This window comes from Centruroides sculpturatus, unplaced genomic scaffold (assembly GCF_000671375.1).
Source record: "Centruroides sculpturatus isolate CEXI.00-Female unplaced genomic scaffold, Cexi_2.0 scaffold687, whole genome shotgun sequence".
In the NCBI taxonomy this organism is placed as follows: Eukaryota; Metazoa; Arthropoda; class Arachnida; order Scorpiones; family Buthidae; genus Centruroides; species Centruroides sculpturatus.
In genome coordinates this window covers 433,066-447,167 of record NW_019384879.1, presented here as the reverse complement: position 1 = coordinate 447,167, position 14,102 = coordinate 433,066, and the positions used below count along the sequence as shown (strand labels likewise).

Below are 14,102 nucleotides of genomic sequence, written 5' to 3'. Positions count from 1 at the left end.
TGTTTTGTATGTAAAGACAAAAATAACTTTCGGAAATTCTATTTTTGCTTATTACTTTGTTTGATATACAAGGTGTATCAGAATGATGTTTTAAAAATTTGGGGGATTGTAGAGGATGAAATTTTGAACGTTTTGATATAAGGAAATGTGATATAAAGTTTTTACAGTACTTGGCACTTTGTAGTCAGTATGCTGAATGAAACAGCAGAATACAGTATTTATGACAAGTTTTATTGACAAAACAATAGAGTACAATCAAACTGTACATCAAATCAGTGGCTGCACTACTTTAGAGTAAATGTTCAATGTGATGACCACCAACTTTGTTACATAGTGTGCAACAACGAACCATGTTTTGTCTGACTCTCTGTAACATGCCACGCTCTCCTCTGATGGTATTAAATTCTGTAAAGATGCGCTCTATAAGCTCATGAACTGTTCCTACAGGTGTTGCATACACAAGGGACTTTACATAACCTCAGACGAAGTCAAGAACAATAACATGGTGTCAATGAACGGAAGTGTAGCTACCAAAGTGAAGGGTGGTCAAGCACTTCCTACCGCTGTAGAAACTTTATATCACATTTCCGGTATGGGTTCCTTATATCAAAATGTTCAAAATTTCATCCTCTACAATCCCCCAAATTTTTAAAACGTCATTCTGATACACCCTCTATATGGATAGGGCTTATAGATATTTGATCAGATTCTGAATTGAACCTGTAGAATTTAAAGAATAGCACAAATTTATGTTGTTGTTGGGCTACAATTTGAAAAAATTATAACCTATAAATTCCCACTCTCTGTTCTTAATCTTGAGAATGAAGTTAGATAGATGAAATCTGAGACTAGATATGGAAGCCTTAGGGGCATGAGGTCCCAATTAACTATATATCAACCTCTGATGAAAACTGAAAGTCACATTATTTCAATTCAAAACTTTTTCCCTAAAAGCAGTTAATAGATGACCTGCACAACTTTATTGCTAACAGGAAAAGTATGGTGTACAGGGGCAAGGCACATCTAATTTGAGGTGGGGAACATATATTTTAAATTAAATAAATTAAAAATATGATAAAAAATTGCTCATTTTAATGGGATTCCAAATTATAGTGTTCTTTTTGTCCTATGATATCTTTAATGAAACAAAATGTACTCTTTGCTGACAGCTGCATTTATATATGTATATATATACAAACTACTTGAGAATCAAGCACTTACAAAGCAGTACAGCACTACAGGAAAACCAAACTTACACAACCCTTCAAATTTTTGGGGGTATATTGCAGGCCCTCTTTATCTCATTTTAATTTAACAAAATATGGAATGTATTAATCTTGACCTGCTCTACAGCTTTACAAATGGAACTGTAGTTTTATCTGTAATAGGAGCTGAGATAATTTTATACCCTTTTTTGGGGGGGTAGGAGAAATGCACCAATGAATAGCCCATTGTTGATAATATATAAAAGCAAACATCACTTATGTGAATCTGTATATCGTTTACATGAATAATTTAAACCCTGGCATGACATTTACATATATACATTTAATATTTTTACATGAACATTAAGTTACTAGGAATTATAAATTTTTGGAAGGATTTAAAGATCTATGAACTAAAGAAACAATTCCTTATCAGCATTATTACAAATAAGATTATATTTAAAATTCTAAAATTAAATGAAATCTGAAAACAATTGTTAGTAAGAATTTCAGTTTTTAACATCGTGAAAACTAATTTTCAATATTATTGAAATATTAAATATTTAAAACTTTACAAAAAAAAATCAAAATAATAATTAAATTAAAAACACCTAAATTCATTAAATTCAAATTTAGGTGTTTTTGGAGTTTATTTGGACAGTATATTTGGAGTTTAGAGTATTTAAATGCTAATTTATATATATATTTGAAAATCAAGACTGGTCTGGCTCAAATTACTCTGTATTTTTAATGGTTCACTGTGTTAATATTTTTTCTGTCATTTAGAAATATGGTTTTGCTAAATTAATTTTATGTATTTTTGAAGTTTTGTAAAATAAACTTATATTTATATGATTCTGTCTATTAATTACATGTACAGTTTAAGAAGCATGTAAAAAATACATTATTGTATATGATTGGGAGGGAAGGTAATTTATTATATACAGGGACCTTTTTTATTTGTACAGGTATACCTCACCTTACGTCGGTAATTGGTTCCAGGAGAGGCGATGTAAGTCGAAAAACGACGTAAATCGAATTTACTTGTCTCCAAATCTATATGTCACTAGGCCAGGGATGGCGAACTTTTTTACGTTCGCGTGCCATATTGTAAGCATACTTAGCTTTAAAGATGTTTATGCGTGCCAAAGTTTCAGACTTCGAATAACGATATTTAAAGAAATTAAACGAATACGCTTTAATTAGAATAAATGTAAAAAAGCTGATTGAAAAAAAGGATGATCAGGTGATAAACCGAAAAGATGATTGAAAAAGACAGAAATCGTATGATACATTACGTGCAGATGATTTCTCCTTACGTGCCACAGGTTCGCCACCCCTGCACTAGGCTAAACCATAAATTATCATTCCCGGTTCTGTATTTTATTTATTAATGCATTTTTAATAATATATGGTTAATATAAGGATCTATTTTAAGCTTACAAACAAAAAATTTTTAGTTTTTAATATAGTACAGAAAAAAGTAATCTAAATTTACGAATGCATGTACTGTAAATATAGTACATACTTGTAAATTTATATATTTTAATATGATTTTATGTGCTTTAAATGCTTTTCTAGTGATGTTACGACTACAATATTTGTGGCGGATAGACGTAAAGTTGAATAAAAGGACTTAAACTTGATTTTTATTTTTCCATATACTTTTTTGACAAACGATGTATAATCGGGAACAACGTAAGTCGAGGTATATCTGTATTAGGAATGTATTAATCTGTTCTTATAAACCTACTTATTAGTTGTGTGAATAAAGTTTCAGTTAGAAAGTATTTGCAGAAGTTTTTTTAAATCATTTCTTCAATGTCAGACGGTGCATGAATTTTGTACACATAATTAAAGGGGAAGAGGTTTGCCAAAAGTATATCATTGTACAAAAAGAGGGAGTGTGTCAAAAACTATACATGTAATTAATGGACGACTCTATAACTTCCATATGGAAATTATTTAAAGATTATTATGGTTTCATATTTACACTTTAATATAAAATTAAAATTAATTTAATTATTTAAAAAATTTATTAATTATTATTAAAATTATTAAACAAAAAGTTTAAAAAATTTTTAATTAACAGTTTCTGTCAACTCGCATTAATATCTATCAGAACGTAAATATTTGTAAATTAAGTAATGGAAATATTGTTCCACCTTTACAAAAATATGGAAATATTAAAGAAGATTCTACTGTTCCACAAGGGAAAATTTATGAATTGAGAACCTACACGCTCTATCCAAAAAATACTAAAGAATTTGTAAAAATGACTGAAGAATTAATGCATTTAAGAACAAGCCATTCAAAATTAGCAGGCTTTTGGACATCAGAATTAGGTGGTATGAATGAAGTGGTTCATATTTGGGAATATGGTAAGTTTATAATATACATATATTGAAAAATTGAAAATAAAATGAGTAAATTTAAAAGATAATATATATGTTATCTAATACTGAAATCAGTTGTCTCCAAAAATATTTTTAAGAATCTTTTGGGTTACATTTCAGGCTATATAAATTGTAGTTTGTATTATGGCAAAGTTTTGAAATTTGAGAGACTATAATTTGTCTAAAAAAACTTTTTTGCTTGGCTTAGTAAACCGGTTTATCAACCTATTATCATCCCAAAGAATTCGACAGATACTAAGCACGTTAAATATGCGGCGTTTAGAGTGTGAATTAAAAGAGCGTACACCCACTGCACGAGTTTATATGATACATATAAGGAAGGGAAACAAAGTTTGAACTCCAACTCTAGTCCACTGTGGTGAGGGATGAAGGTGAGCAAGGAAATCAAATTGTTCCATCAGTCCTTCTCTGAGAGATGGTCGACCCCAGGAACTGTTGGGTCTTCTTGTGGGAGATACGACCACATAGAGATGCTCAGTCACTTTTGGAAGAAAATAATGGATTTCTTTTGGGCTTGTAAGCCAGATGTGAAGGACCTTGAGAACATGGATTTTTATAAAATTCTTCCCAAAATTCAGACTCAGATTGGTTGTAGTCTGCCTCTTCTCCCTTTCCAATTGGGCCCAGTCCTGTTGCTAGGGTCTAAATTTGACCTCTGATAAGGATCCAACTCTCTCCAAAGGGTTCAGTTACACTTTCTCAAGCAATAGGCTGTAAATTAGAGAAAATGGTGTTTCTCTTTCCCTTTTGGGGAGGATGCAGCTGTGTCCACAAGATTCTGAGCTACACCTTCCCCCAAGAAAGTATTTTCTTTTTCATTTCTGACCAGATATTATGTAAAAAGCAAAGTTTTATATCAATGTCACTTTCCTTTCCTTATGTAAACATCAAACAGGAAATGTGACAAAGAAGTTTTATAGCACCAAATTTCTTCATCTCCACAAGTGTCAAATGAGAAGTATAACATTCGAATCTAAGCATTAGTTTGATCATATTCCCTACATCATTGAATGTGACTGGACCTCACAGTGACATAGATGACATAGATAGAAGAAATGAGTAATGAAAAAGTTAATGCAATTGACTTTACAAACAGCAAATTAGAAACAATTTAAAAAAGTCCTTAAACAACCAACTTCAAACATTAAAATCAATCTCAAAACCCTTGAGTTTGATCAATGAAACCATTTACAATTTTACAGAGGTATTTACAATGGAAAACTTTTCTAGCTTTTAGAAGAGTGAATAAATTGTGAACATGCATTTTGATAGAATGATTTTCAATCCTTATTTCATCTTTGTTGGACCATTTTATTGGTTGGCATTGTCTTTTTTGAGAATTTTTTTGCCATTTTTTAAATTGCAAAACAACTCTGGACACTCTTGGAAAATTTTCATAATTAGCAAATGTTGCTTGAAGGAACTTTATGATAAACTGTTGGCTTTTGCCATAGAACCCTGTATTAACAAAACAAATTTGGGAAAAGTGATTCCTTTGTGACATTTAAGAAATCTGTGAAAGCTGGTATAGCATGAAAAGCTATAGATTATGAATAATCTTTATGAATGAAAAAGAAGTTTAAAAGTAACATGATTAATAGTTGATAAAATCAGTTGGTACAAATAAATTTACTAGAATAAAAAAGGAGCTGATTAACAGACTAGATAAATTTAAACTCTTCTCTAACTGCACTTACAAACAACCAAACCTTAAAAACCTTTAATATGCAGTCTTTTTATTAAATCTTCTAAGGTTTTCCTGTTAGAAGATTTAATAAAAAGACTGCATATTAAAGGTTTTTAAGGCTTTGATAAATTTGAAGAAATTTATTTAAAGTCTGTTAAACGGCTTTTTTATCTGAAGTTATTTGAAGAAAAAAGGTGTCACAATTTCAAAACCTTAAAGATTCAGATATTGTGTAAAGTACATCTTCATAAAATTATTGAGTTACACGAAAGTTTGTTTATGTTTGTATTTTTATTTATTAAGTGATGACTAATTTACAATGTTTTAAAATATTTTTTTCTGGAAAATTGTATTTTGATTTCCATCATTTCATATTGCATCATGCTTTATAAGAACATAATGTTGATACAAAGTCTGGGTGTATTAATTCCGTTCTAAAAAATGTCATGAAATTAACTTAATTATGCAAGTAATGTTCTCTATTGTTCTCTTAAGATATATTTCGGGATGGAGATAGTTGTTTTCAGAATTAGACAACTTATATTGAAACAGTTATTGAAATAAATTAATTTTCTTTTGTTATGTAGATAATTACGCTCATCGTACAAAAGTGAGAAAAGCACTAGCTGAAGATGAGAAATGGCAAAATGAATTTATAAAGAAAGCTGCTCCAATGTGGATGGATCAAAAAAATTCTATTATGATGTTATTGCCATGGAGCCAACTAATTACACCATCACAAAAGGGTAAATTAGTTAGTATATTAATAGTAATAGCTAAAAGAAAGTACAATAGCAACTTGTTATATCGTGCATGTTGGAATACAAATTAAATGACCAATATATTGGATGACATGACATTACCAATGTATTTATTTACCTGTTTTCTCTATTTTCGATTCCATGCTGACTTGCTTTTTTAGAGTTGTATTTTGTACAATGGTAGGTCAATGATTGGAATAAGATAATATTTTCTTGCCAGTAGAAATTCAATTGCAACCAATATTTTAAAAATTATTGAAAGCTAAAAAACTTTTTAGTTCTCACTGTTTTCAAAGCACTAGGATTGTATCCTTAGAAAAATCTGTACAAAATAGAACAAAATAGAATCTAATATGAAAAATTTTGAATTAAAAAATATCTTAACAATTTAGTTAAAACTAATAATACATTTTAGATAATAATACAAATTTAGATAAAACTAATACTTCTCTAATTAACAAGAACTAAAGTAGAATCCAAAACATAATAAATGTCTTTAGTTCTATGGAACTAAAATATTAATTTCAGTCTCTTCCTGCCCTGTGAACTAAGAAGGCCTTTTTTCTATATCCATTGTGGGTTTTGTCATGCCCACAGTGGGACAGCAGGTATTGCAGGACAGTTTGACTTGTGGGATTCACAAAGATCCATAGGAGGATAATTGCAGGAATGTAGGAGTGTGATTACCACAGACAATGGGAGACAATGAAAAAACACATAAAAGTAAGTTTATATACAAAATATATACACAAATTTCACAAGTAGGCTACATGTGTTGGTTTACACTAAGGTCCTTCCAACAATTCAACACCTGGATTCGATCTTACACACATGCAGTTCCTGAGAAGACTGAGGTGACCAGTGCACCAACCAGAGAGATCAAGTTGCCAGTCTGCACACCTTAAATATCCTCATGCCATTCCTGCAATGCTGCCATACAATACTAGCTAAAACAAGAAATAAAAAAAAATAATGAAATTTTGACAATGTATATCCCAAAAACCAACAGTTACTGCTGAAACGGCACTCTCTCCTAGAATAGTAAGCTGATGCCTTAACTGCCTTGGCCATTTAGTCATTTACTTATTAAACTTCCCTGAAATTTAGTTCTTAGATATATATTACTTAAAAATTTTATAATGTATTTTTACTTTTTTTTCTCCTTATATCTTGTTAGTAATCAGATTCAAATGCACAAAGTAGAAATGATGCAATACTGAATTCTGTCAGTACAATCTGATACTGATAATTTTCTGGTTGATTTGATTGAATTCTTGCCTCTGTCCTTACTCTACAGGTGTTGGCAATAAATGGAATCCTGAATGCTGATTCGTTTAGAGAATTTTTGCTTTATACTCTAACCACTTAAATTCAAATATAAAACAATAAAAGTTTACAAATTGATTTACAAATTGATCCTTTCAGATTGGACCTTAGGGAATTGTAATTATCTACTTTGTTTATGTCTGACTCTGGCCCTGTTGAGGAATAAGCTGAAACGCACCTTAAATAATAGTAAAAAATATGTAGAAGAATTAAAATATAGTCACTTTTTATCATATCCTGTCACCAGTAAAAACAGTCTTTCACTGCAGAGACAACTTTTATTAGAGGCTACATCTCTGCAAAAACATGCAAAGCAGTTTAAAAAGTTTACTGGTGACAAGCCAATAATTAAAAATATAGTTTCAATTAAAAATGGTTGACAATACAGTAGAGCGTCGATTATCCGAAAGTCAATCATCCGAAAGAATTCCAGTCAGCAAATTTAAATTTTCGCCAGTGCTATGGCGTTGCAATCTTTGGCTATGTCTTGGGCTACTCAAATATTTTACGTTTTTGATACTAAATTAACTTCTGAAGTATAATTTTTTATTGTTTTTATATTTTTCAATANTTAAAAATTCATTGTTTCTTTATACTAAAAAAACAAAAAGAGTAAAAATTAAGATATATTTACAAAATGTTTAAAATTAATGTGATGAAAATAGTTAATACTTTGACCTAATTTGTTTCAGAATAGTTGTGAATTTATATATGTAATTTAATATTCTACAGTAATTACAAATGTATTCAAATTTAATACAGGATAAAATTAAAATTATAAAGTGGTACTAAGCATATTTAACGTTACTCTTTTAAATCATAGTTTTCAATTTGAATTTAAAATTCTGAGATAACTGGATTTTTTTATAGTATATTTAAAATGTCAACCCAATTGTCTGATTTGTCTACAATAATAGCGAGGTTGAGGCTGAAGTTTTAAACGTGAAAACATGTATGTCAGGTGTTCAGCGCCGCTTTCCTGTAAGCCTAGAAATTTGACAGTGGTGTTTGAATAGTTAGTGGAATCTTGCTCAACATTCAGTTTCAACCTTGCTAATTACTATACTATGCTAAATTCTTTTTTAATATCAATACATTTTGAATATAGATGTTGAATATATTTTATTTATTTTTATTACAAGGTTTTTCACCCTTTGTTTAGGTAATAAAATACTAGAAATACATTAAATGAACAAACAATATACAAAATTCAAATAATTAAACAAACAATATATGAAATTCAAATAATTATTAATAAATATGCAATAACCACTGATCAAACTATAATGACCTGGTACCATAATAATATAGATAGATTTTTTTAAGTACTTTTTTTTTATAAAAACAAACAAAAAAAAATAAAAATTACACCTGTCTGATAAAAATACAAAAAAATAAGTGTTATGCAAAAAAGATAAGCAACAGATAAACACCAAGATTAAATCCTTGATTTGTGATATAACAACTTATTAAACTTTATTGGTTATACATCATTTTANTCAATATATTTATTTTGTTCGTACAAAATAAAAAAATAATTTTTAACGATACAATAGTCTTCGTTAGGCTTAACATCGACGAAAATTCAACGCGAAGCGACACGCAACGGAGAAAAATGTCAAGATGGGATAAATTAATATATTTTTTCATACATAATCGGTTATCCAAAACATCGATTTTCCGAACAACCCCAGTTCCCAATTGATTTGGATAATCGATGCTCTACTGTATTTACAACAGTAAAAAATACATAATAAAGACATTTTAGTTTAATTTAAAATGGCAGATGGTATATTTACAATTTAAAGAAAATACAGAAGATACAAAAATGTCTTTATTTCCACCTTTTCCAACCACCAGAAACTAGCAAACAGTCTTCCTTTGGAGAGATGATCTTTTATTTTTGGCTATGACTCTGGAGTAGGAAGACTGTTTGTTAGTTCCTGGTGGTTGGAAAGGGCAGAAGTGAAGACATTTTTCTATCTAATATATTTTCTTTATACATTTTTGTTTCTTTGTGTATTTTTTACTTTGTAAAAATATTGTCAGCCATTTTTAATTGAATTTTTAATAAACCTTAAATAAATTTATACAAGCATAGAAAAATTGTCAGATTGAAACACTTGTTACCAAATTTCCAATTGGCTTGAAGTATTTCCAGATCTACAAATACTGCCCACACGTTTCTTGTCCATCACTAAAAATGCATCTGGTCTTCCACAAAGCATCCTATTTGTGATTGATTTAACTTTTTTCAATTATAAATGCAATCTGTAACTTTTACTGAACACATTTCTTTAGATTTTCTGTATTAAGATTAAATACAAATTATACAAAAACATTTTTAGCATTATTTATCATGAGTTATTCTAGCAATGTTGTAACTACAGTATTTTAACTCATTTTTCATCTTTATCTAGATGTATTCTTTTATTAAATGCTTAAAAAGTATTTAGTAATAATGAAAGGACTCTCATAAATTTGTATTGAACTTAGATACTGTTTACTGAGAACCTGGTTTTGGAGTGAAATATTTATATTTCATGTTAAAACTAAAGTAAGAAATTTAATACAGTGATTCCTGATGTTTTTTAGTTGGTGAACATCTTTTGAAGTTAGAAAAATTTTTTTGAATTCTTTAAGAAAGGACATCATCGCATCTGAGAATCTTAGAAATTGAAATCTCCAAAATATTAAATACAGTAAGACTCTGCTTATTGCAGAGGATACATTCCTAGATGACAAAGTGCTAAATGAATTGGCGTTAAATGAGGTCATTTTAACACAGAGTAAATAGGGAAAGGGGAACACTTGACCAAAAATAAACAGATTTTACTTTAAGTTATTTTTGTTTTTTGTGATAAATGTAGTTTCATTTGTTCTTTCCTTAAGCAAATGTCGATAGCAAGAGATCGCGTCCAAAATGTCTTGTCTTGCTTTTGCACTCCTTTCAAAATCTGGATCATTCACTACAATTTGATCAACGATTTCAGTTATCGTTACCAAACTTTTACTAAGGAAATCTGTAGAGAAATTCTTTGGGTTCTTTGTTTTCAGAATCACTATTTTCCTGTTCTATATGAATTCCTTGTTCTGCCAGTTCTTGAAGATCGTCGTTGGTAAGGCTCTCATCAGAAACCTGCAGTAACTCCTCAATATCCTTCTCATCTACATCTCCTAGTCTTGCTGCATTGATTAGGTTGACAATTTGGTCAATAATAGGCTCTTCTCATGAGAATCCTTGGATACCACCAGCCATATCTTCTTCCACACACTGTTTATCAGTTAATTCTTATCAAGCAAAGTCATTTATCAGTTAATTCTTGTCAAGCAAAGTCAATATTGCCAATGGCATCTGTGATGTTATATTTCTTCCAAAATTGCACCAAACAAACATAAATTTAAGGAGAGTACAGTGCTACAATGAATTGCCATCTTTTGCTGATTGGTTCATGTTCGGGAATAATTGTATTATATACAAATTAATGAAATGCCATGATAATTTGAATCGGCTTAAATTTTGAGCTTTTTTATTTTTAGGCTTCAAGCAGCATTAATTGAGGAAATACTAAACAAGGACTTGCTGTATTTTACTTATATTTTATCCTCTGCTATGTTTGTATGTAGCTAGTATACATTTTTATTATATTTTGTTATAATTACAATTAAATCAGTTTATAGTAAATGTAGTAAATATGAACAATTATCTAAACAAATCTTGAATTTTTTTGTGGCTTCTTGTCTATGACATTATAGACCACAAGTTAGGAATCATTACTCGTCATTAGTGCATAATATATTTCAAATATTTTACACATTTTAATTTGTAAATACAATAAAAAAAGAAATTTAATGGTTATTAATATATTAAAATTAAAATATATAAATGAATTAAACAATAAAAATTTTAAAGAAATAAATTGCTTCTAATTTTAGGAAATCAACTTTTATTAATTAAAAATTAATTTATAAAAGTTTGTTTCTTGAAATTAACTGCAGTTTATATATTTACAAAGATGGTGCTAAGTTTTATAACCTGTTACGTTAAAAATTTTGAAAAAATCTTAAACAACATATTAAATGTAGGTTTTTTTTTCTGTTTATAATATTTAACTTTTAATTTTTATTTTTTCATTTCAGGAATCTATGAGATGCAAATATTCAATATGAACAGTCATGCTGCTATTTGGACCAATCGTTTGAAAGCTGCTATTGAATTAAAAACTTCTTTTGTAGAAGAACATAAATCTGTCTTGATTGGTGCTTTTTTGACAATCTTTGGATATCATAATACTGGTAAATTTATTGTATTACAGCTGAACCATGTTTATATGTTTCTCAGTTGTATGATTTTTGTAAATAATAAATAACATAAATCTGTTTCTGACAGTTTCCTGTTTAGCAAATTGCTTCACCAATCTAACACATTAAAAATTTTTACTTTCGATGTTTTGTAGTAAGAATCAATTTCACTATGCATATAAAAATTGCTTTCCAGTTTTTTCATTCATTTTCACTATTCACTGTCAGTGTGAGATAATCTTTAGGATGACTTTATTCTTTCGTGTGACCAGAATTTCGGCAGGAGGCGACAACGGATGTCACATAACAGACTGACAAGTCCATTAAAAACAAAAAAATAAACAAAACTTGATAAACTTTTTAAAAATACATGACTTAATTTCACACTGTTTTACTTTTCATTTTATATATTGTTTAAATGTATTATACATATAGTATAAATAAATATAATAATATAATAAATTGAATATAATAAATATAATAAATTGAAAATTCTTTGTTGAGAAAATTCAGTTTTTCAGTGTTAATTTGAGACATGCCTTGCTTTTGTAATGACTATATTCACTCTAAAAGTAATTCAAAAATAATTTCATTTGTATATTACCTCACTTGTAAGATATATTTGTTAGTTTCCTTGAAAAACATATAAACAAGATTTGACTGTAATTAGTATTTAAAATTAATGTTAAATAACTATATAGTACTTTAAACAATTGATTTACAAGTTTTGATAATTACATATTATAAATAAATTAATGTAAAATAAATATTTAATGAATTGTCAATATTTTAAATTATATGTTATATGACAAATATTTCATTTATTTGATATTCAAATTTCAATTAATTGAAGATTTTGAATGATTTAATTTAATCTCTATAATGATATAATAACTTGATATTTATTTTATATTTTAATAAAATTATTTCTTTTTAGAAAAACAATCGAATGAAAAATGATTATAACTTTTAAATATATTAGTTGTAAAATTTTATTATTTAATATACAAAGTTTAAATTTTTTCTATGAAATTCGTTTATTATAGTTTTATTGAGTATATTAATTGTAAAAAATTTAAGATAAGAGGATTTTATATACAGGTATACCTTGGGTTACGTCATTTCGAGTTAAGTCATTCTCAATTATACGCCGTTTGTCAAAAAAAATACATGAAAAAATAAAAATCAAGTTTAAGTCATTTTATTCGACTTTACGTCTGTCCGCCACAAATATTTAAGTTGTAATATCACTAGAAAAGCATTAAAAGTGCATAAAATCATATTAAAATATGTAAATTTACAGTAAATGTTAATATAATTGTCATAAATCCTAGAGAATGAAATATAAAAGCATCTGTGACTCCGTGGTGTCTTATTTAGCGGTCTTTAAGAGCTCAATATTGACATTTTCCATGGTAGTTCCAATATCTACCGTTTGGCGTTGTTGTCAGTGCCACTCGATATTGGTAAATTTAACATAAATTTGTTTATTTTCTACTATTGCAAAATAATTTTAATAACTGTATTTGTTATTTAACCTTACAAAATCATCATATTTTATAATGTCTTAGAGCAAACCACATTCACAAGTAAAGAGTCTGCAATGTACTGTAAACATCGCCAAATTGTAAACATATACATTTACAAGTATGTACATACATGTATTCGTAAATTTAGATTTTTTTTTCTGTACTATATTAAAAACTAAAATTTATTTGTTTGTAAGCTTAAAATAGATTCTTATTAACCATATATTATTAAAAATGCACTTATAAATACAATATGAAACTAGGAATGGTTATTTGTGGTTTAGCCTAGCGACAAATAAATTTGACTTAAGTTGCCTCTCCTGGAGCCAATTACTGATGTAAGGTGAGGTATATCTGTATAATCTTCTTTTTGACTATTACACAGTTATTGTGTTTTTGATTTCTATTGGAAAATTTGGCTGACTTCTCTGATTAACAATTTCATTACTCTCTGAAAGAGAGTAATCAACTAATTGTAGGTGAATGACCCAAACAAGTATTCTTCTCTGACCTGTTGAACAAATTCCACAAATATTTCATGACAGCAAGTGAACCAAAGTATATCACAGAATGAAAATGTTTATTAACTTTCTAAGGATACATTAATTGTCTGTATTGTAAAATCAAAAACCAGATAAAAAGTACTACTTTTACATCTATAATTCCTTTTTTAATAAAATATAAAATTCATCTGGATACGAGTCCAAGTTTACTTGCCATGTCTAATCACCAGGAACAACTATTTCCATTGCAGAGACAACCTTTCTTTAGAGGCTATGCCTCTGCACGAATATGTAAAACAGTTTAAAATGTCCACAGGTGACAATCCCAACACAATTAAAAATATAATATTTGTTTGTAGAAATGGGCTGGCA

The 14,102-nt window shown here is 28.5% G+C and overlaps 1 protein-coding gene across 2 annotated transcripts in view; it reads left to right on the top strand.

The window, feature by feature from the left end:
* Window positions 1–910: 910 nt before the first annotated feature.
* The window catches only part of LOC111630999 (protein NipSnap homolog 3B-like), a 20,778-nt gene continuing 7,586 nt past the window's right edge, over window positions 911–14,102 (top strand). The window contains exons 1-4 of one of the 2 annotated variants that reach the window (XM_023375179.1): window positions 911–1,033; window positions 3,298–3,586; window positions 5,897–6,055; window positions 11,537–11,692. In XM_023375179.1, the coding sequence (XP_023230947.1) occupies window positions 3,481–3,586; window positions 5,897–6,055; window positions 11,537–11,692 (421 nt within the window). In that variant the 5' untranslated portion in view covers window positions 911–1,033; window positions 3,298–3,480. Of the gene's footprint in view, window positions 1,034–3,271; window positions 3,587–5,896; window positions 6,056–11,536; window positions 11,693–14,102 lie in introns of those variants that run through there. The other variant, XM_023375178.1, reaches the window with a different exon arrangement.